Source organism: Schistocerca gregaria, chromosome 2 (genome assembly GCF_023897955.1).
Source record: "Schistocerca gregaria isolate iqSchGreg1 chromosome 2, iqSchGreg1.2, whole genome shotgun sequence".
In the NCBI taxonomy this organism is placed as follows: Eukaryota; Metazoa; Arthropoda; class Insecta; order Orthoptera; family Acrididae; genus Schistocerca; species Schistocerca gregaria.
The window spans coordinates 637,283,782-637,306,797 of record NC_064921.1 but is presented as its reverse complement, the minus strand read 5'-3'; the positions used below and the strand labels follow the sequence as shown (position 1 = coordinate 637,306,797).

Here is a 23,016-nt window from a genome sequence, read left to right as displayed (position 1 = left end):
GAGGACGCTGATGAAACAGTGGAACAACACAGACATCATGCGTCCTCATGGGTTACCTCTCACGTGAAAGTATTGTGGCTCCATTGGACAACGCTCACCCACACATGGCACGTGTCTCTGTGCTGTTGATGTGCTCCCGTGGCTAGCCAAATCCCCAGATCTGTTACCAATAGAACATGTGTGGGACCAGCTCGAACGCCAAATCTGTCCCTGCGCCAATATCCAGGAACGATATCAAGGACCAGTTGCAACAGTTGTGCGTCAGCTTGCCTCAGTAGAGGACACAGTGGCTTCATGACATCAATCGCAACCGAATCAGTGGATCAATCCAAGCCAAGGAGGAGCTGTGTCATACTGATAAGTGGGCTCCTACTGCCACTCGTGCAGCCCGCTGTTCTCAGCCGTATTTTATAACTCTAGGCGTCCAGGAACTAACAGCCGAATGCGAAAACGTCAGCTAACATTAACAGCTCCTTAACAGCGTTGTTTTACTGCTCACAACCTGTACAAATAAAAATACTTACAGATATAGTAACAACTTGAGTTACGCTTAATTTCAATTCACGTTTGTCAATTCGGCCGTGAGCTAAGTCAAGTTAGCCGTTTACCTCAGGAGAAGAGGGGTAAATAGCACGGCCACTGGGGCGTCAGAGGATTTGCGAGGGGGAATGTTTTATTGTTTATCTTCTGCAGTGACAGCTCATGGCTCCAGGGGGGGGGGGGGGGGCAATGCCCATACGTAGGGACGCCAATTCCAGTAGTGTATCAAATGTTAGACCGTAAACACACAAGAAGTTATGATAATATTTCTTTTTTTTGTTCAACGTCAATCTACCAACAAGTTTCTGTGATTGGTCTTTGACGCTCCATAAATAAATTTTTCATCCACTTTTTGTTGTGATGCGAACAAAGTAGAGCAATTATCGCAGCAGCAGCGGCTTTATCGTCCCAGTTTCCGAATCTCAGCATTATTGCATTGCCCAATATTATTTAAAATGCAGTTGACAAAATTACTGAGCTGCCTAGGGAGTATGTCAATAATATTGCACAAAATTATTGTGTAATGTTATTGATCTTCTGGAGGCCGCTTAAGGTATAGGTAAGACGTATTACTTTAAATACACTGAAGCGTATTCAAATACAGAGATATGTAAACAGGAAGAATTCGTCGCTGCGGTCGGCAACAGCTATATAAGATAACAACTGTCTGGCGCAGTTGTTAGGTTACTGCTGCTACAATGGCAAGTCATGAAGATTTAAGTGAGTTTGAACGTAGTGTTATAGACGGCGCACGAGCGATGGGCCACAGCATCTCCGAGGCAGCGATGAAGTGGGGATTTTCCCGTACGACCATTTCATGAGTGTACCGTGAATATCAGGAAGTCTGTAAAGCATCAAATATTCGACATCGCTGCGGCCGGAAAAAGATCGTGGAAGAACGGGACCTACGACGATTGAAGAGAGTCACTCAAAGTGACAGAAATGTGACCCTACCGAAAATTTCTACAGACTTCAATGCTGGGCCATCAAGAAGTGTCAGCGTGTGAAGCATTCAACGAAACATGATCGATACAGGCTTTCGGGGCCGAAGGCCCACTCGTGTATCCTTGATGACTGCACGACAAAGCTTTGCGTCTCGCCTGGGCCCGTCATCATTGGGCTGTTGATGACTGGAAATATGTTGCCTGGTCGGACGAGTCTCGTTTCAAATGGTATCGAGCGGATGAACGTGTAGGGGTATGGAGACAACCTCATGAATCCATAGACCCTGCATGTCAGCAGGGGACTGTTCAAGCTGGTGAAGGCTCTGTAATGGTGTGGGGCGTGTGCAGGTGGAGTGATATGGAGCCTCTGATACGTCTAGATGCGACTCTGATGTGTGACACGTACGTAAGCATCCTGTGTAATCAGCTGCATCCATTCGTGTCCATTATGCATTCCGACGGACTAAGGCAATTTCAGCAGGACAGTGCGATACCCCACTCGTCCAGAATTTCAGCAGAGTGGCTCTAGCAACACTCTTCTGAATTTAAACACTAACGCTGGCCACCAAATTGCCCAGAAATCAACATTATTGAGCGTATCTGGGATACCTTGCAACGTGATGTACAGGAGAGATCTCCACTCCCTCGTACTCATCGAATGTATGGACAGCCCTGCAGGATTCATGGTGTCAATTCCCTCTAGCACTAATTCAGACATTAGTCGAGTCCACGCCACGTTGTGTTGCGGTACTGCTGCGTGCTCCCTGGGGCCCTGCACGATATTAGGCAGGAGTACCAGCTTCTTTGGCTCATCAGTGTATATTCGGGTAACTTTTGGCTACCATCTCGTAGTTTTCTGCATCACGCTTTTGGAGAAGTTGTGTGAAAGTTCTAGTGGCTATGGAGTTACTTTAGAAGTGCTAGTGTATGTTTTCGCGTATCGTGGGATTAATGTAACAGCTGCGTGTACCGCACGTGCAGGACAAGGAGCGCACGGTGATCCCGTTCGTGATGACGGTGGAGCCGCCCGACGCGGAGGGGGGAGCCTTCCTGACGAAGCCGCCCGCCGAGCTGCTGCGCGCCGGCAGGGCCCACCGCGTGCCGCTGCTCACCGGCGTCACCGCCCTGGAAGGCGCCGTCTTCCTCGTCAGTAAGTGCCCGTGTCTGAGCCGTCCGGCAGGCAATGGAATAACTGACAGCAAGTCCAGCGAGCCGTCTAGTTTCGAAACTTATTTTATTTGGCTATCAGCTTCGGCGATTTACTTCACCATCTTCAGGCCCCTGATCAACGTGTAGGAAGATTCCACATCGGTTATGGCCAAAACAGGTGCCAGAAGACTCGTATTCCTAGATTTCTGCTTGCTATAGCGATCACTTCAGCCATCATCGGCCGTCGGTAGAAATTCGCCGAAACTGCTTCAAAAATGGTTCAAGTGGCTCTGAGCACTATGGGACCTAACATCTCAGATCATCAGTCCCCTAGAACTTAGAACTACTTAAACCTAACTAACACACATCCAAGCCCGAGGCAGGATTCGAACCTGCGACTGTAGCGGTCGCGCGGTTCCAGACTGAAGCGCCTAGAACCGCTTGGCCACCAGCTGCCGGCCGCCGAAACTGGTAGCCAAATAAAATAAGTTTGGAAACTGGACGACTAAGAGATGTTTCATTAGACATCTTGTATCGAATGGCTGAGTCCCCCAACCATCTCTGAAAAGGTGGACATGCAGAGAAAAACCGACATGTGTGAGGGAGGTCGTACTCAGACTGATCATTTATCGTTTGTAATTTTTTGTGTTGAACTGGGAACTGGACTATTCTAACTTCTATTTCACTGCTTCGAGCTTTACAGCTTTTTAACTACTTCACTATACAAGCATTTTAAACCAAGATATTGGGATAATGGCATCTTATTTTAGACTTTTCATCCGTATTAGCAACAAAAGTGAAACGTAAGTTTGCAAACCTAATAATAAAATTCGTTTACTGTCTTTTAATTGTCTATTTTATTTTCGAACGGAAGTTCCAAAGGCTAGCTTCATCTTCAGTGCTATAGTTGCCTATTTGAAACCCAAAACGTGAATTAATCTCTTACATAAAACCCTCTAACACGTGGGAAACACGGTGGGATAAAGAGAGACTTCATGCTCCCATTCGCTTCAACAGTTCTCTCAAACAGATTTCTCAATCCAATGGCTCAAAATGAAACGCTCTGAACAGTTTCAACAGTGAGAGACCCTTTCTGTGGGCGGGCAATGAAGCACTGAAACTGCACTTACTGTAAGTAAATCAAACGCTGCCCATGTTATAATCCACGACGTTATGCTCCTTGCTATAACAACCCAGTCTACGATTATTCCAAAGAAGTTGCATTTTCACATGGTAATCCGTTAAGCCTGTGATCAAATTTCACCTTTTCCGAAGTGTAGCAAACCGCCTTTCTACATATTAGCCTCTCATTACAGCAAGATGTAATGTTATCGAGATATCTTTACGAAGTGAAACCATTTTCTTGTGATAACACAATGTTTTAGAAAAATGCACCGCCTGTGGGAAATTTTTTAATGTAGCAGCTGTTATAAGTTAATGGAACATATCGAGTACGTTTATAACCAGTGTTTTCCATTAGAGTGTTAATTTTTGCAGTCAAGAATGATTGACGTATCGTTTAATTACTCTCATGTGACTACTTCAGCCGATTTATCGGTAGTTTTTACAGCGCTGACACAATAGGCTGCCTTTATACTATCAATACTTCCACTACTAAGCACTGAGAAGTTTAATACGGAGACTGTCTCTCTAACTTGAAGTATGATCCGGAATTCTGTGGCGAATGGACCACATCAGAGAAATTGTATAAGTGCCTTCATTTTCTTACCATCACAAACTAGTCTGAAAGCCGTGTAGTCTAATGTGTGTGAATACGCAGTTAAGGCAAACGCTGCCGAGACGATCCTTGTCAACTAGACAGGCTGTTTCCCTTCCACATCCATGTCAAATGGGTGCTTTTAGATGTATATTTCCTCAGTCTCTAATGACCACGTCGTCAACGGAAAGTTAAATTATAATTTATGTTTGTGGCTTGATTATGTAAAAGAGGATGTTCATTCTGTCTTCTTCCAGTTTTCAGTAACATCTGTGGTACAGTTTGCTGCGATAAATGGTAATAAACAGTGAAGTTATCTTGGATGTAATTTCAACACAGAATGTGGCATTGTTAAGCACACGGAAAGTTGTCTGAGGAAAGAGCAAGTAACTATGAATCACTCATTATGCATTTTTTGAGGGGCTCGCAGTTTATGGAATAATTAAATGTAAATGTCGTATGATATTGTTGGCTGAGAAATCTCAGAGGTTAAGTTCATTAAGTCTTGTTTTGGCCCATACTACCATAACTCAAAACATGCTAAGGAAAGAGCTTTCAGAAGGGAGGTGTATCTTACAGTACTAAGCTGACTGGTACTGAGTCAAGTGGAAGGATTGACCAAGAGACTTCGAAGGTTCTGTGAGAAGCTAGGGTGCAACCTCCTGGACTTGCGCCGTAGGACCGAAAACTGTAGGGTCGCCCTAAATGGGTCAATGTGCACCCAGGTAGCTCACTGTGTGTGGGGTGTACACAAGAGTTTGCCGCTTGGGATAGCCGCGCGGTCTTAGGCGACTTGTCACGGCCCGCCCAACTCCCCCACGTCGGAGATTCGAGTCCTCCCTCGGGCATGGGTGTGTGTGTCGTCCTTAGCGTAAGTTCGTTTAAGTTAGATTAAATAGTGTCTACGCTTAGGTACCGATGACCTCAGCAATTTGGTCCCATAAGGCCTTACCACAAAATTCCAGTTTCCACACAAGAGTTTTTCAGATTAGGAGATTCTCCATACCGTCTCGATAACGATAGCTGTGGGAAACCCAGAAGTATCAGTGTAAGAGCGAAAGAAATGCCTCCCCACAGGTGAGAACACTAAAATCCTAACGGTAAAGTGCCGAAGGTATCGCAACAAATTGCCAGAGTTTGAAGCGCAACTGAAAAGCAGTGAAGCTCATTTGATACTAGTTACAGAAATCTGGTTAAAACCTGAAGTTGATAGCACATGAGATTTCTGGAGAAAATTTAAGTGTTTAGCGAAAGGTTAGGCTAATGGAAAACTAATGTCATGTCTTTGTCGCACAGACAAAACACTTAAATCCGTAGCGACAAAAATTTAAACTACATGCGAGATTGTTTGGGAAAGAGTCTGTATCAGGAAGGGGCACAGAATTGCAGTTAGGTCCGTACGCCAGACTCACTTCCTGATATGGCCGAAAACCTTAGAGAAATCCTCAGTTCGCTTGTACTCGTACATAGGTTCCCCAGTCATCAACTGAAACTTAAATCAAGCAACGTTCAGCTGGGCAAATTAAAGTTTTTCTAGTGGTGGATGTAAGAAGACACACTGTGAACATTACTAAATACGTTCTCTGAGAACTCCTTAGAGCACAGAACTCGGAACCCACTCATGATGGAAATATTAGATCTAATGGCAACAAATAGATCTGACGTCATTGTCAATGTCAACATCAAAACGGGTGTCAATGACCATGACGCGATTGTGGCAAAACCGAAGTACAAAGGTCAAACAAAGCAAGTAGAAAGAGATACTTAATCAATAAACTTCATAAAGTACAGTAGTATCATATGACAAGGAGGAAATTTAACCTTTTAGCACAGGACATGACATGTACAGTCACTGTGACTCTAATTTCAAAGAATAGTGGAGCATGCACTGGATAGATATGTGCCCAGTAGAACAGTTTGTAATGGGAGGGACCCTCCATCGTATACAGTCATTTTAAAGAAACGGAAATCACTGCATAGCAAGGCATAGCTGTCAATAGCGAGATGCTGAATGAAACGCTTTTAGATGACTAGAGAGCAATGCGTGAAGCCTTCAAGGACTACTGTAGCAGAATATTACAGATGATCTCTCACAATACTTAAAGAAATTCTGGTCGTATGTAAAGACTGTTAGTGGCACCAGATTTAGTGTCCAGTATCTAGCGAATGAGACAGGAAATGAAATTGAGGGTAGCAAAGCAAAAGCTGAAATGCTTAACTCTATTTTCAAATGTTCGTGTACAAAGGAAAACCCAGGACAATTGTCCCAATTTAATCCTCGTACCACTGAAAGGAGGAGGGAAATAAGTGTTAATGTTAGTGGTGTTGGGAAACATATGAAATCGTTAAAACTGAGCAAAGCTCCAGGGCCCGATGGAATCCAGATCAAATTCTATACTGAATTTGTGGCTGAGATACCCCCTTTTTAAGTATAATCTGTTGAAGGTCACTCGAGCAAAAAACCGCGCCCAGTCGTTGGAAGGAAGCGTAGGACACCCCCTTTTACAGCAAGAGTAGTAAAAGTGATCTTCAAAATTACCGTCCTGTGTCACTGAAATCGATTCGTTGCATAATCTTAGATTATATTCTGAGCTCAAATGTAACGAGGTAGTTCGAACACAATGACTTTCTTCATGGAAGCCAGCATGGATTCCGAAAACATCGATCAAGTGACACCGAACTCACTTTTTTTTCACTTGACTTACTGAAGGCTTTGGATCAAGGCAGTCAGATAGATGCAGTATTTCTTGAATTCTGAAAAGCATTTGACTCAGTAGCACTTCTACGCCTATTATCAAAAGTACTGTCGTACGGGTTATCACATGAAATTTGTGATTGGACTGACAGGGAGGACGCATTAAATTATGCTTATTTTACTGGAGTCATCGACAGACGTAAAATCAACTTCGGCCGTTTCCTTTCATGTTACATGTGAGTGACATCGCGAACATTATTTACGGTGACCTCAGACTTTTCAAAATACTTTCTGAATGAAGCTGCTTCAACATCCAGTCAAATCTTGATAAGATTTGAAAGTGGTGCAAAGATTGGCAGCTTTCGTTAAATGTCTAGAAACGTAAAATTTTGCGCTTTGCGAAACGAAGAAAAATAACAGTGTCTTACGACTATATTGTCATTGAGTCACAGTTGGAATCGGTCAACTCATACAGTTGTTTGGGCGTAACATTTGTAGAGATATGAGACACATTGGTCACGTAGGGTTAGTAGTGGTAAAGCAGGTGGCATATTTCGATTTGTGGGTAGAATACTGGGGAAGAACACTCAGTCTACACAGCAGATTGCTTACAAATAACACGTGCACCCATCCTGGAACAATTCCCAAGTAGGTGGACCCTGTACCAAACAGGACTAGCGGGGGATATGTAACGTAGGTAGAGAAGGGCTTCGTGAATGGTCACAGGGTTGTTTGACCCGCGGGAGAGTGACGCAAAGACGTTGAAAGAGCTGCACTGGCAGAGTCTTGAACACACGCGTTGCCGCACATTGTCACATCATGGTACAGCATTTTCTTTCTCGCAGTAGGTTTTTTCGGCAAAAATTGCATTGTTGCTTGGAAATAGGTAGTCTACGTCCGGCCGAATGTTTATTAAGGTATCGTGTAAAAATCTGAAGTAAATCTGTCAAGACCTCTGAGATTTTTGCTACCAACGTTTCCCCTATAATTATTGTGACCTAATGGATAATGTGAGTAGCACCATCAGGCTGTTTGCGTTATGTCGCACTAAAACGTTCTTGGGAAGTGGAGGAAGACCTGTGGAGGAACGACGTTAAGTGCAAGGATTTGCAATTGACCCTCAACAGAATCAAAAGTAACGGATTTGCACATTAATAGGCAAAAAGACACATTATTGTATGGTTACGTAATATCTGAAGGATTGCTGGAAATAGTTACATCCATTAACTATCTGGGGGGGGGGGGGGGTGTTCGACGGAGAAATTTAAGATGGGACGACTATATAAAACTAATCGTAGAAAAGCAGAAGCCACACTGAACATAACTTGAAGGGTCCTCAGGAAGTGTTGTCCAAGCACAAAGGAGGCAGCTTGCTAGATCTTCGTTAGACTGATAATCGAATACTGCTTGTCAGTCTGCGATTTGTTCCAGATAAGAATTATAGATGATGTAGAGAAGATACAAAGATGAGCGGTGCATCTTATTAAAGATACATTCAATAAGTACGAAAGCGTTACAAGTGTGCTTATCTAACTCCATTGGTAGACAAATCACATATTTGTTTTTGTGATCGTGTTTCCAAGTTAACGGTACATGCCTGAAAATTTGTGAACAGCGATCAAGAAAGCCAAGAGAGCCACAGAAATGGAAACACCTCAGCTCATCACAACGAGACTGCCACGCCATAAGAACTAAGATAACCACAGATTTGTGGAAAGACTGTTTAATATGTGCATGATCCTATTGTAAAATTGTTTTTGTAATGCCATATAGCCTGATGATGAGGTATACCCTGGAACCACGTCACACAATAAATAAATAATACATTAGTTAACAAATTTTGTGACTGATAGCGGTAGTTAAAGCCCTTTACATACTTTTTGAGGCAGTCACGGTCGAAAAATCGTCAAAATGGCTTCAAAATAGTTTGAAATATTTCGATTCGATTTCAGGGTAGAGGTGACATTTTCTTGCAGGTGGGCTGGGAAGAAGATGGCAATTATCTTGATATAGCCACTTCTAGTCGAGAGGCAATGCATGTATTGTCCTATCAGCTCTGTATCGTTTTTGCTGCTGAAGCACGAATCAAGTGACCTATGGACTGATGGACATTACCTCCGTCACTCATTTTGCATCAGTCGTGTACTACGTACTACATTAAATACAATCTTTCTAAAGCAATGCAAACAATTATAGGAACACTTCATTCACAGAGAACGTCCGTAATGTCATCAACGCTACGGCGAACCTCGACATGAGCTTCCAGCGGCTGGTTCCGCAAGACTTCAACGGCCGTAAGGAGGACCGCATTGCCCTCTGTCGTGAGATGAAGAATTTCTACTACGGTGACGAGCCAGTATCTTCTGATAACTTGGGTCCCTATGTTAACGTAAGTATCGTTTCGCTAAAAACATGCTGATTCCGTATTTATTCTTTTTATTTAAATAGAACTGGCCTCATCTGTTGAACCGTCTTTTATTACTAGTATTTCAAAACCTATTGGTAGCTATATTAGGCGCAACATTTTTAAAATGTAGGATGGAACAGGAAGGAACTGTCAGAGATTAGATTGAAGGAACTAAGCAACTTTCACGTGAAGCTATACAAGAGCAACATTTTAGTCTGCGTGATATTACTGAGATTTGCATTCGGCTTCTCCTGACAAATGCTTTGGTGTTTTCCACTGCACCACCACGTTCGCTTTCAAGTAAGCTGTCTTAATACTCTGACATTAGTTCGTCCCTCAGTCGAGATGTCCCTTCTTCATTGCGCATCTACAACTCTTACGATCCTGGCCTCCTCCTCCTCTAAATGCTACCGTGTCTCTGGTAGTTACAGTGGAGACCACCTGTTGTCTGTACAAACTTACTAAAACAAACGTCTTCCGCCTTAAGTTTCCACAAACACTTCTGTCTTTAGAGCAGTAATGGCCGTTCTTCATTTCCGCAAAAGGGACTGGATTATCATGTATCCAATCCTCGAATCACGAATCCCACTACATTAATACTTTCTAAAACCATAATCTTGAATATATACGTGCTCTCGTCCAACAGAAGTTATTCATGAGTATTATTTGATTTATATTTTAGTTCGTAAACATATTTTGTGGAATTCATGCTTTGATAAAGGATCGAATGGTAAAAAATTACAAAATGGCTGATGGTTAGGTACAGTTCAGAGTAATGAAATATTCCATTTCATTTAGAAACAGAACCCGTCAGAAGAGAGTTATTTCATTCAGAAACAGAAACTGTGAGGAGTAATACTAACTTCTGAGCGTGCTACTCTGTCTCGTGACTTCGACTTCACATTTAAGCATTTCTTCCACCTTGAAACTGATGCCTTAGTTGACGAGCAGTAAGATCGACGTTATTTTTCTTGTTTGGGGAACAAAGAGACGGCGTGAGCAGATCTTACACGGTTTAGTGCCCTTCTCTGTATGTTAACACCCTCCTTCTGTTCCGACGACTGAGAACGCACACAAATGCCGAAATAAGAAATGCACCTATTCTAATCACCTGTTCTCAAATATTTATGTCGCAGACTTACTTGCCACACCGTTTGTTGGTAGAGTAGGATATCACTGCTGGCACGTGTTCATGTCGACTGATTCCCTTCTCTATGCCAAAAAAAAAAAAAAGCGATATACCACGAAGAAATTATCCCAATGGTACGGAAATCGGCAGATGTGACGTACATCTACAGATAAGAAATGATGATTACCATTTCAGAAAAACTTTATGATTTATTCAAGGCAAAGAGTTTCACAAACTCTGCAAGTCAATAACCCATTGGTCCACCTCTGGATCTTATGTAAGCATTTATTCGGCTTGCGGTCGATTGATAGAGTTGTTGGATATACTACCGAAGGATATCGTGCCAAATTCTGTCCAACTGGTGCGTTAGATCGTCAAAATCCCGACATGGTTGGAGGGCCCGCCCATAATGCAACAAACGCTCTCTGTTGGGGAGAGGTCCGGCGACCTTGCTGGCTATGGTAGGGTTTGGTAAGCACGAAAACGAGCAGTAGAAACTCTCGCCGTGCGCAGGCGAGCATTATCCTGCTGAAAGAATATCGTCGACGGACCGTTGTGCTGTAAAAGTTCCGCGGGTGACAAAGCAAAGGGTTGCTGTTACGAAATGAAATGGCACGTCAGTCCATCACTCCTGTTTGTCGGGACGTGTGTTGGGTGACAGTCAGGTTGGTATCCTATCCCTGTCCAGGGCGTCTGCAGACACGTCTTCGGCCTGGAATGTAATTGGAATAGAGCTGTCTTCAGTGACGAGTCCGCTTCGATTGAGCTCCAGTGACCATCGACGACATTTCTAGAGACGCCCCAAACAACGGTGGGATACCTACCCGAATGTCACCCGTCATGAGGCCCGACATCCAGCATTGAGGTTTGGGAAACCATTTCATTTCGCAGCAGGACACTTGTCGTCTTGCATCGACGGCATCCTTACAACGTAGCAGTATGTCGACGGTACTCTACGCCCAGTTTTGTTCTCTTTCATGGCAAGCCATTCTGCGCTTACATGTCAGGAAGATAATGCCACCTGTACAGGGCGAGTGTTTCTAATGCTTGTCTTCGTGGTGGCCGAACCTACCTTGGCCAGTAATGTCACCAGATCGCTCCCCAATTGAGGACGTTTGGAGCATTATGCGCAGGACCATTCGACCAGCTCGGGATTTTTTATTTAATTATATTTTACACGTCTAGATCCGCAGCTCCAAATAGAGGAGCAAATCTCCAAGGTCATGGAACGTGTCAGTACATGAAACTACGACATAACCCTAATAACAAATAAAATAATACGTTAATGAACCCAAAAAAAGACGAACCATAAGTTTATGTAAAAGCAATCAACAATGTAACACAAGAATCAATTTTTCAAGGGACTCCTCGACGGAATAGCAGGAGTGATCCATGAGGAAACTCTTCAGCTTCGATTTGAAAGTGCATGGACTGCTGCTAAGATTTTTTAATTCTTATGGTAACTTACTGAAAATGTACGCAGCAGTATACTGCACATCTTTCTGCACAAGAATCATGGAAGTGCGATCCAAAGGCAGATAGGATTTTTGCCTAGTATTAACTGAGTGAAAGCTGCCAATTCCCAGACTAGTTAACAGGGATCGACAAGAGGTTCAGAAACTTACAGCACTTATTGCCCTAACCGCCCGTTTCTGAGCCAAAAATATCTTTTGACAATGCAAGCGTTACTGCAAACTATAATACCATACATCATAATCGAAAGAAAGTAAGCGAAGTAGACTACTTCTTGTGTCGAACTATCACTTACTTCACATATCGTTCGAATAGTAAAAATGGCAGCATTAAGTCTTTAAACAAGATCCTGAATGTGGGCTTTCCATGACAGTCTACTGTCCATCAGAACACCTAGAAATTTGAACTGTTCAGTTTCATTAATCATACGCCCATTCTGTGAAATTAAAACGTCGGGTTGTGTACAATTGTGTGTTGGAAAACATAAAAACTGCGTGTTACTGTGATTTAGCGTTAATTTACTTGCTACAAGCCATTAAATTCTGTCATGAACTGCACTTTTTGAAACAGTGCCAATGCTGCACACAACATCCTTTACTACCAAACTAGAGTCATCAGCAAATAGAAACATTTTAGAATCATCTGTAACACTAGAGAACATATCATTTTTATAAATAAGGAAGAGGAGTGGCCCCAACACTGATCCCTCGGGCGTTCCCCACTTGACTGTACCCCACTCAGAACCAACATCTGAGCCATTCTCAGCACTGTGGGTAATGACCTTAAGCTGTCTGTTGTTAAAGTATGAGGTGAACCAGTTATGAGCTACTCCCCGTATTCCATAATGGTCCAACGTTACAATATTTTGTTGTCAATACAATGAAACGCATTAACTAAATCAAAAAAGACGCCTAGCGTTAGAGACCTTTTGTTTAATCCACCCAGTACCACAGAGAGAAAAGAGAAGATAGCATTTTCAGTTGTTAATCCAGTTATGTGAAATAAAATGATCAATTATCTTCACATACAAAGCCTTTTCAATAACTTCAGCAACACTGATGACATAAAATAGGTCTCAAACTGTCTACATTATTCTTTTCTCCCTTTTTATGAAGCGGTATAACTACTAAGTACTTTAGTCGTTCAGGAAACTGACGATTCTTAAAGGAAAAATTGCAAGTATGGCTAAGTACAGGACTAACTTGTGCAGCACAGTACTTTAATATTCTTCTAGGTACTCCATCATATCATGAGAGTCCTTGGTCTTCAGTGATTTAATTACTGACTCAATATCCCCCTTGTCAGTATCACAGAGAAGTAATTCAGACTTCAGTCTCGGAAAGGCATTTTCCAAGAGAGTTATAGAAACTAAGTTTTTATTAAATTAACCAGCAATTTTCAGAAAGTGATTGTTAAGTACTGTTAATATTTCTGACTTAATAGTAACAAATATTTTTACTAAGTACTGACTTTATATCATCGATCTTGTGCTGCTGAACAGACACTTCCTTCATGACTGACCATATGGTTTTAACTTTATCCTGTGAATTAGCTGTTCTATTTGCGTAACAAATACGTTTTGCCTTCCGAATAACATTTTTAAGCACTTTACTGTTTGTAATGGGCTGCTGTAACTCGATTGTAATTACTTCTAACATTTTGATATAATTTCCACTTTGTTGTACATGATAGCCTTATCCCAGTAGTCAGCCATCCAGGCTGCCTTTTACTGCTAGTACCCTGTTTTGAACTTTCTAACGGAAAGGCACTTTCAAAGTACATGAGAAATTTGTTAAGGAAAGCATTACATTATTCAGCTGTGTTCTAAGCACTATAAACATCCTTTCACTTTTGTTCCTTAACGAGGTTTAAGGAAATTCTCTATTGCCGTTGGATTAGCTTTCCTACTTAGTTTGTAATTATATATAACAGTCGTTTGGCTATGAAAACTTTTTACTTGGTTCAAATGGCTCTGAGCACTATGGGACTTAACAGCTGAGGTCATCAGTCCCCTAGAACTTAGAACTACTTAAACCTAACTAACCTAAGGACATCACACACATCCATGCCCGAGGCAGGATTCGAGCCTGCGACCGTAGCGGTCGCGTGTAACTTTTTACTGTTAATCAGACTGTGTATCACAGTCTGAAAGGCCATTCACCCTTTTTACTATCAGAATGTCCATCTAGTAATGAAGAATGAATAAAAATATTGTCTATGGCTGTGCTACTGTTCATCTGCACCCTACTTGGAAAAAACATAGTCTGCTACAGATCATATGAATGTGGGAGATTTTCCAACATCCTTTTTTTTCTGCACAATCATACACAAAATTAATACGGAAGTCACCATTTATAACAAATTTTTTGTATTTCCTATGAAGTGAACCAAGAACCCTCTCTAGCTTGAGCAGAAATGCTCTGAAGTTAGAACAATTAGAATTTTAGTTTCACTAAATTTAACTGCCCCTGCACAACATTCAAATAACTGTTCAGTGCAGTGTAGAGATGCGTCTACAGACTCAAATGGATACTGTTTTTTACATACATGGCCACCCCCACATTTCACAAAGAACTCCTTGAGAAACTGCCAGCTAATCTGTATCCTGGTAAACGAAGCCTCTGAATTGTCAAATTATTTAATGACTAAATTTATCTGTAACACCACTAATTTCTTCACTAATTGAATATCTGGCCTCCTTTGAAGGTGATTCCTTTATTAGAGGGATTTCCTTTAAGCAGGGATACCTATGAGCGGCCTTAAATCAAAAGGTGTTGCTCTAGCACCAACTACTACAGGAATTTTCCCATGAGTGGTCCCACAACCGCTCACTACGCTGTCATCTATAAAATTTGCCAACCTTCCCTTCCCACGCTTACTGATGTGCAGGCCATGCCTAATGAAACCCAATCTATTGATAGACTCATTTGGCACCACTGCAATGTGAGCCATACCTTCTGCCGTCAGCGCCTTCTCCAGCCCCATGGTTCTGGTCTAGTGGATAGACTTGCTACCACTGGATTCCGGGATCCCGGATTCGATTTCCAGCCGGGTTGGTGATTTTCTTTGCCCAGTGGCGAGGTGTTTGTGTTGTCTTCATCATTTCGTCATCGTCATCATTCATGACAGTGGCTAGATTGGACTATGTAAAAAATTGGAATGAGAAAAAAATTGGGACTTCGTATGGACGGATGACCGCACAGTTGAGCGCCCCACAAACCAAACATCATCATCATCCATGCCCATGATAAAACGCCTAACAGCAGCATTAAGATGAGAGCGCTCATGACGCTGAAACAGCTGCACGAAGTGCGCATTAGTTCTATCAGTTTGAGTAGCTACCAAGTCGCCACCTACATCTTACTTCCCGTCCCTATCAAGGCTATTCCCAGATCAACCTACAATTACTACCTGATCCTCTTTCGTAAAATTTCTACTTAATTCGCCTATGTTGTCAGTCATCTGAGCCAATCCTGCACTAGTCTTCCCACAATGTTGGTGGCCTGGTGTTCACTCCCCAGTACTTCCTGCAACTGCTGGCCCCTACCTCTGCAATGCGAACTATCTAGCAGCAGAACCTTCTTTCTGTTAGGCTTTGTAACTGACCTAGGCCTCCTAAACTGCTGAGGACTGCTGCATGTTCCCTACATCTACAGCTACAGGAGGCTCCTCTCCACTCAACTCTGACAGTTGGTCAAATCTGTTGCATATATGCGAAGTATAACTGTCTAAATACCTACTCTTCCCAGGTGCCTTCTTGCCAACTGCCACTTCCCATTCCTCATCACCCTTCACCTTCCTCAGCCCATTTAGTTCCTCCTTTGCGTTTTGTAACTGCATCTGAAGGGCGCAGGTATGATGTGCCAGTTGTACAGAATTTGGCACGATATCCCTTAGGAGAACATAAAACAACTGCATCAATCAATGCCAAGGCGAATAACTGCTTCTTTAAGGGCCAGAGTTGGAGCAATGCGTTACTGACTTACTCGATTTGTAAAACACTTTCTCTTGATAAATGATCTACTTTTTCTCAAACTGCCATTATTTGTTTGTCTGTATATGTACATCACATCTACCGATTTCCCTCCCATTCGCATAATCCCTACGTGGTGCGTCTGTTTGTTTTGTCTTAGAGGGTACATACTGTGTATTGGCAGATGGTCACTACAAGGTATTATAACACCCCCCCTTCATCCCGGGATTTGCGAAATTACAAGTTGACAATGACCGTGAATTATGAATTTTGACACGTTTCGGGGTAAGGCATCCGAATCCGAAGTAAATAATGATTATTCCGCAGGAAACAGGAGACGTTATAATTTGATCGTTATTGGATGAGTAATTTCATTCAATAGCGATCAGTAAATGAAATAATGGAAATAAATTTTGCCAGTGGAAATTTTGCCGAAAGAAATGATTAAGTTGTGAAAGCAATTAAAAAATCGGTCACCAGATCAACTGATGAGCATGTTAAGTACGTGAATAATTGTGTCAAAAATAAAGTTTACCTGTTTGTAGCACAGCAGGTGGAACGGGAACTTTTACGTAAGTGCTGTGTCAGGCTCAGTAGTCATATAAAACAATGTCATAACAATCTAACTACAGTTATTTTGTTCATAATTTGTCAGCTAAGTGCAGTGCTGACAACACATAATTATCTATCGAGATTTTGAATAATGGACTGTCATTCTGTCTTTAAAATTAGGTACTTTGCACAGTTTAATCTACTGATAATTAAATATATTGCGAATAATTGATTGACTATGTTTTGACTGATAATAATCATTAACTGGGGGATTGTCAGGTGGAATAAGCTTTATAGTTTCATGAAATATCCTTGAATTAACTTCAGCTGAATATGCATTGAAATAAATCTTAATAATGAAATTTATTACTTCAGTCTATTATTAAGTTACTATGGTGGGCGTAAGCTTATTAAGTGCAACAATTAACTACGATAACCAGTCTGAAATTTACTCTTCACCGTCTATGCAAATAATTTGATAATTAACATATTTTCTCTTGATAGTGGCGTGACACACTCGGTTCAATAAGGTAAGGACTGGAAGGAACCTACTTGGAGTTATTGTCGGGTGGAATGTATCTGCAACACTTCGATTAAAAAGTGCTTGTTATTAATTGTTCAACTTCAGAGAAAAGCACAGTCACTGGCAAGCCTCCTACAATTTTACCCTACGGAAATTACGTAGATCTTACTTCCCTCGTTGTCGGTGGATCGTCGGAAGTCCACGGCAACGACACAATGTGGCAGCGGCCTTTTACTGTTGCGACTTGGGCCCAGAGTGCGCTTCACATTTAAGTCCTCGTTTCTTCAGCACTATGCCCATTAATCCATAAGAACTTGCCCGGCCATGCTTCCATATATGCCGACCATTAATTCCCCGTCGTACTTAGATCCACACGCTAGCCGTTAGACGTAACACAGCCAGGACCAGCAGCACTCGACTGTACGTCTTACTCCGAGCACGGCGTCACTGCTACTACTGCCCGCTGGCGTGCTCCCGCGCCCAGAGGCGCGACAAAACAGTCTCTCTGACTTCAACGTTAACTCAATATGCCCTGACTTGCCAGTGTTAAATATTACATAATTTAAACATAGTATTTACAATACATATTTACACTAGACAATACATCGTATACAAACAGTTTCATGTGTTAAGTAAGCGAAAAAAATTCATAGCAAGGACTGCGTTGTAGCGTCACAGTATGACAACACACTAGAGGCTACAGCACACTGTGCGAAGTTTTGAGCCTCTTGTTTCTTTGTGTTCTACGAAATTACATTCCCACTAAGTTAATATTGCATTAATAGTTACTTTCATTTTAAAAACAGAAAGAGAGAGAGTCAGTTATAGATCCGATGACACAGTGTGGGTTTTGTATAATTATGCTTGCGAAGAGATTGTCACCAACTCGAAGGCACATTTAAAGCATGTATTGCAGAATGTTTTTCATGTTAGTTTCTAGGACTGAAGCTCCCAACACTATAGAAACAACTTATCCTAATTTTTTTGCAAGAGCGTTCCACAGGGTCACCAATCACAGCGTAAATATAACAGAAAAAGATGTTTGATTCTACGTCATTCTGTCCTTAGTGACACAAGCTGATTACTTTGGTGGTGTCAAAACAGTCAGTGATGTCACTACCAAGGCATTGAACCATGTACCAAATGAGAACTGAGCATAATAACGTTTTGGAACACAATACCAGAACGAAATAACCTTATTACGATATGCAGGCATGTCGCAACTGTTGTGAAAAATACCTAGATATTTCTGTAACTTGCAGAAGAATTAGGCTACAAGCCCACCTGAACGTCACGTATACATGAATCTATATCATTTTTAAGCTTTCAAGGTTCAGAAAACCTCACTTCACAACTCTTCAAATAGCAAAACTGTGATAGTCTCTGTTAAATTCCACTGTGTCTGTTGCACACTGCTAATGAATGAATTAGCTCAGGTAGCCACATCAAGCAATTTCAACATGAAGAAGCTTAAGAAATAACACACCTAAACGCTCGTCCAAATCTAATACGAGATTAACACAATAAATCATACCAGTTTCTTAAAAGGTATGGGTTGTATTGTTTATGCTAACTACGGTCACTGTGTTAAGTATACTTACCTGTCCGAAGAAGGGATCACTGACATGGAGCTTGTCTGATACACTCGCAATGACTCGGTGGTTTGGACATGATATGTGAGACAGTAGATTCCGACTGTTAGTCATGGATGTGGCTGGGCGTAAAGGCCAGAGTACACTACATGCTTGGCGAATGAAACTCTGAGGGATCTCTTGCACGGTCGTCACTAATTCCAGAGAACCGTTCTTTGTGAATTTCCAATGTTGACTGCCTGGAGAGCAGCCACGCAGGCTCTTACTAAGCTGTCCGGCAGAAGAATACCGGAAAAGCGCAGTGGTGGAACATGACTCACGGAGGCAAACTAGCGCCAATGATAGCAATGTTGCAGATGGCAAACGTTACACCACCTGGTATCAGGTGGCTGCTCATGTGTGATCTCCGGTAGTTTGGTTACTGGCATACTGGAAGGACTCGAAAGGCTGCACCACTATGTCGTTAGTATTAGGCTGTGGGTAACAGCATCCCTCTTTCCTGCTGAGGAGATGCTGCAGCCAACTCGACGTGGTTGGGTCGTGCAACGTAGACGACAGCCGAGGATTCCGCAGTCATTCTTCCCCAGTGGAGAGGTGTCAGCGCCATCGTGGAGAAGAGTATCTCGTCAAGTGAGGAGGTCTTCTGGAGTGGGAAGGCAGATCCAAAAGTTGGCTCTGGTGGCGGCAGAGACCTGGATCCAGAATTCGTGCTAGATGCCCACTGCACAGAGGCAGCCTTGAAGAGAGAGAGGTCCACTCAGATGAGAACAGACAGGAGCGAACCTGGAAAATGAGAAATGTGAAAAGCCATAATCCATAAAAGGACGACCGGATATTATGAAAGGCGGTATGTCCTGACATGGCCAAACAGTAGAACAGAAGTGGAGTCCTGCTGGTGTCCGGTGAAAGGTGACCAGACGAAAAATAGGAAGCACTCTGCACAGAATAGGAGGCCCGAGAGACCGCAGGATACAATCACGACCAGAACCGTCCGGGAACAGCATACAGGCTGGACCTACACAGAGCGCGGATCTGTAAAAAGCGCACCATGCACTGTGGAGTCACCTATCAGAGAAAAAAAAAAAAAAAAACAAGAGAATGCGGTGATCGGAACCCACATTTGGAAAGGAAGAAGCCCAGCGAAGGAATGAGGCACCAAGGATGAAAGCTGAGCTAGGGCGATGTGTGGAAAGTCAGCTGCAGCCAAGGGTGCCCTGGGATTCAGGAACAAGTCGCGGTTAGTGGAGTCAAAAGAGAGAAAAGCGATACCACCATTGGCCAGACTGGAGAGTTCATGGACCGGGCGAGTGCCGAGTGCACAGGAAGCGAAGGAAAAGGTCCACTGAAGGCGGGGTATCAGCGGGGTCGTTAGCTCCAGATGTTAGTGGTGCTAAAGCCTGAAGAGGTGCTGGAGGCGAGGAAGTGCTGAGGTTCCACGGACACAAAGGCTGCGTAGGCCAGGATACAACCATGTCGAATGGAAATGTTACAGGCTACAAATCCTAGGCATCGTCGTACTCCTAAGGAGACAGATGGTGCGTCGTCCGTGGATGGACGAGGCAGCATCGGGACAGGCGAGCTGCCATCGAAGAAGATCGGAATTGCGCCGAAAGAGCTGCACTTGTGGCAGGAACTGCGCCAACACACCTGATGCTTTCAGTGGTTCTGCCACCGAACATTGTAGCTAAACCATTTGGGAAATGCCCTGGAATAACTGTTGTATATGTTGCCATTACCACTCTAAAAGCTGTTAATGGCAGTTCAGGCATCGGATTAGCCACGAGTATGCGTGAATACACATATATTCACTCCACAAAACGCAAAAAATGAAAAAAAATAACGTCAGGTCTTCATTCGCATCAAATATTCCCCAGCCAATGACAAGCGAAATGCATCAGATTCAGTCTCAATTAACAGTGCAAGCACCTAAATTTTCAAAACCCCTTTAGCCCTCGCAACAAATTGAAAGAAATAAATGTACTCAGGTAGCCACAGAAAAATGGAACTTGATTAACACAATACCGCAAGAAATTTCAAAATATATCAGCTTCAGAAATGTAGTAACACAACTAAAATATCGTCCAGATCTGATATGAGAGTGACTCAATGCACCGTAACAGTTTCTCACAAGATACAAGGTGTACTGGTCTGTCCAAATACGGTATCAGTGACGTAGCCAGGAAATCTTCGTATATGGACGTAGTCCATGTTTGATATGCTTGCGATGACTTTGCAGTTTGGACGGGTAGAGCGTTTTCATTGGCTCTGGTGGGTCGTGGGTATGGCCAGGGTGAGAGCTGGAGTGTATCGCACGCTCAGAAAATGGAACTCTGATTGAGAGACTGCTTGTACGAATGGTGTTAAGTCCAGAGGGCCGTGAAGTGTGAACTTCCGTTATCAGCTACTTAAAGAGAAAGCCAGGACAGCTTGGTGGTGGCACGTGACTCACCGAGGTGAGCTACTGCTGACGATAGCGCTGGATACGGCGAACGTAGAGCCACCTTCTTCTGTGGTGGTTGCTTGGGTTGTGATCTCCTGCCGTTAAGTTACTGGTATACTGGAAGGGCTGACACCTGCGGTGATTGGTAGCTAGGCAATAGGTGACAGTGTTCACCATGTAATAGTAAACCACGCGAGAATTCCCAGTATAGAAAGGGCAACTACTACACAGTTGCATAATGTCTATAAACACGACCTTCATGAATGATACAATAGTTCTTCACAAGAAATGGCAATATAATTGGTAAGTTTTGATGAAACCACGAATCATCGTAATCAGCATATAAACTGAATAACTAAATAACTGAGTGTAACTGATGCGAGTAGTCATCACAACAGCCTTCAACAGTTAACATATTTCGATCACACTCTAAGACAAAAAAGAAATACGCACTAAGATGGAATTATTCGATGGGTACGGAAATCGGTAGATGTGATGTACATACACAAACAAACAAATGATTACAATTTCAGAAAAACTGGATAATTTGTTATAGAGTAAGCGATACACAAAATGAGGAAGTCAATAAAGCGTTGGTCCACTTATGGCCCTTATGCCAGCAGTTATTCAGCTTGCCATTGATCGATAGAGTTGGTGATGTTCTCCTCAGAAATTTCGCCGGCCGGAGTGGCCGTGCGGTTCTAGAGCTACAGTCTTGAGCCGAGCGACCGCTAAGGTCGCAGGTTCGAAGCCTGCTTCGGGCATGGATGTGCGCGATGTCCTTAGGTTAGTTAGGTTTAATTAGTTCTAAGTTCTAGGCGACTGATGACCTCTGAAGTTACATCGGATAGTGCTCAGAGCCATTTAAACCATTTCAGAAATATCGTGGAAATCTTTCAACTGGTTGGAGGACCCTGCCCATAATGCCCCAAACATTAGTCATTGGTGCTCAATTCGAAGCTGGGCTCATCATGGAAGACAGTTCTAGTCCAGCCAATGAAATTCCAGTCCGAAGGCGTCTCTGAAGATGTTGGGATACCAACAGGACAGTCACTCGCCATACAGCACGACGATCAGGAGCGGTGGTCTGGGGTACTATTTCTTTGCATAGCATGACCCTCTGATTGTGACCCACAGAATCCTAACAGCAAGCACCGTGGTACGTTGACGATATTCTACTCCTCGTTCTGTTGCCCTTCCTGGCAAGCCATCTTGGGCTTACATTTCAGCAAGATAATGACCGCCCACGTTCTTGCTGAACCCTACCTTATCCATTAAGGTCGCCAGATCTCTGCCGAGTTGAGAATGTTTGGAACATTATGGGCAAGGTCGTCCAACCATCTCGGGGTTTTGACGATCTAACGCACCAAATGGACAGAATTTGGCACGATATCCCTCAGTAGGACATTCATCAACTCTATCAGTCAATGGCAAGCCGAATAACTGCTTGCATAAGAGCGATATGTCTACCAAAGCGTTATTGACTTGCTCAATTTCTGAAGCCCTTTCTCTTGAATAAACCATCAAATTTTGCAGCCGATTTCCGTGCTATTCGGGTAATTCCTTCGTGGTGAGCCCCCCTTTTTTATTGTCTGAGAGTGTAGGTGTGGATTGTTCCTTGCTGATATTGAGGTAAAAAAAATCTGATACCCCAAGAATACACATGGAAGAAGCCTGGAGATGCTGACAGGTTTCAGATAGATTATATAATGGTAAGACAGATTTAGGAACCAGGTTTTAAATTGTAAGACATTTCCAGGGGCAGATGTGGACTCTGACCACAATCTATTGGTTATGACCTGTAGATTAAAACTGAAGAAACTGCAAAAAGGTGGGCATTTAAGGAGATGGGACCTGGATAAACTGAAAGAACCAGAGGTTG

At 42.9% G+C, this 23,016-nt stretch overlaps 1 protein-coding gene across 1 annotated transcript in view; it reads left to right on the top strand.

The window, feature by feature from the left end:
• The window catches only part of LOC126334672 (juvenile hormone esterase-like), an 88,370-nt gene that overhangs the window by 39,143 nt on the left and 26,211 nt on the right, over positions 1–23,016 (top strand). The window contains exons 6-7 of the mRNA XM_049997137.1: positions 2,466–2,634; positions 9,259–9,434. Coding sequence (XP_049853094.1) covers positions 2,466–2,634; positions 9,259–9,434 — 345 coding nt within the window. The remainder of the gene's footprint in view (positions 1–2,465; positions 2,635–9,258; positions 9,435–23,016) is intronic.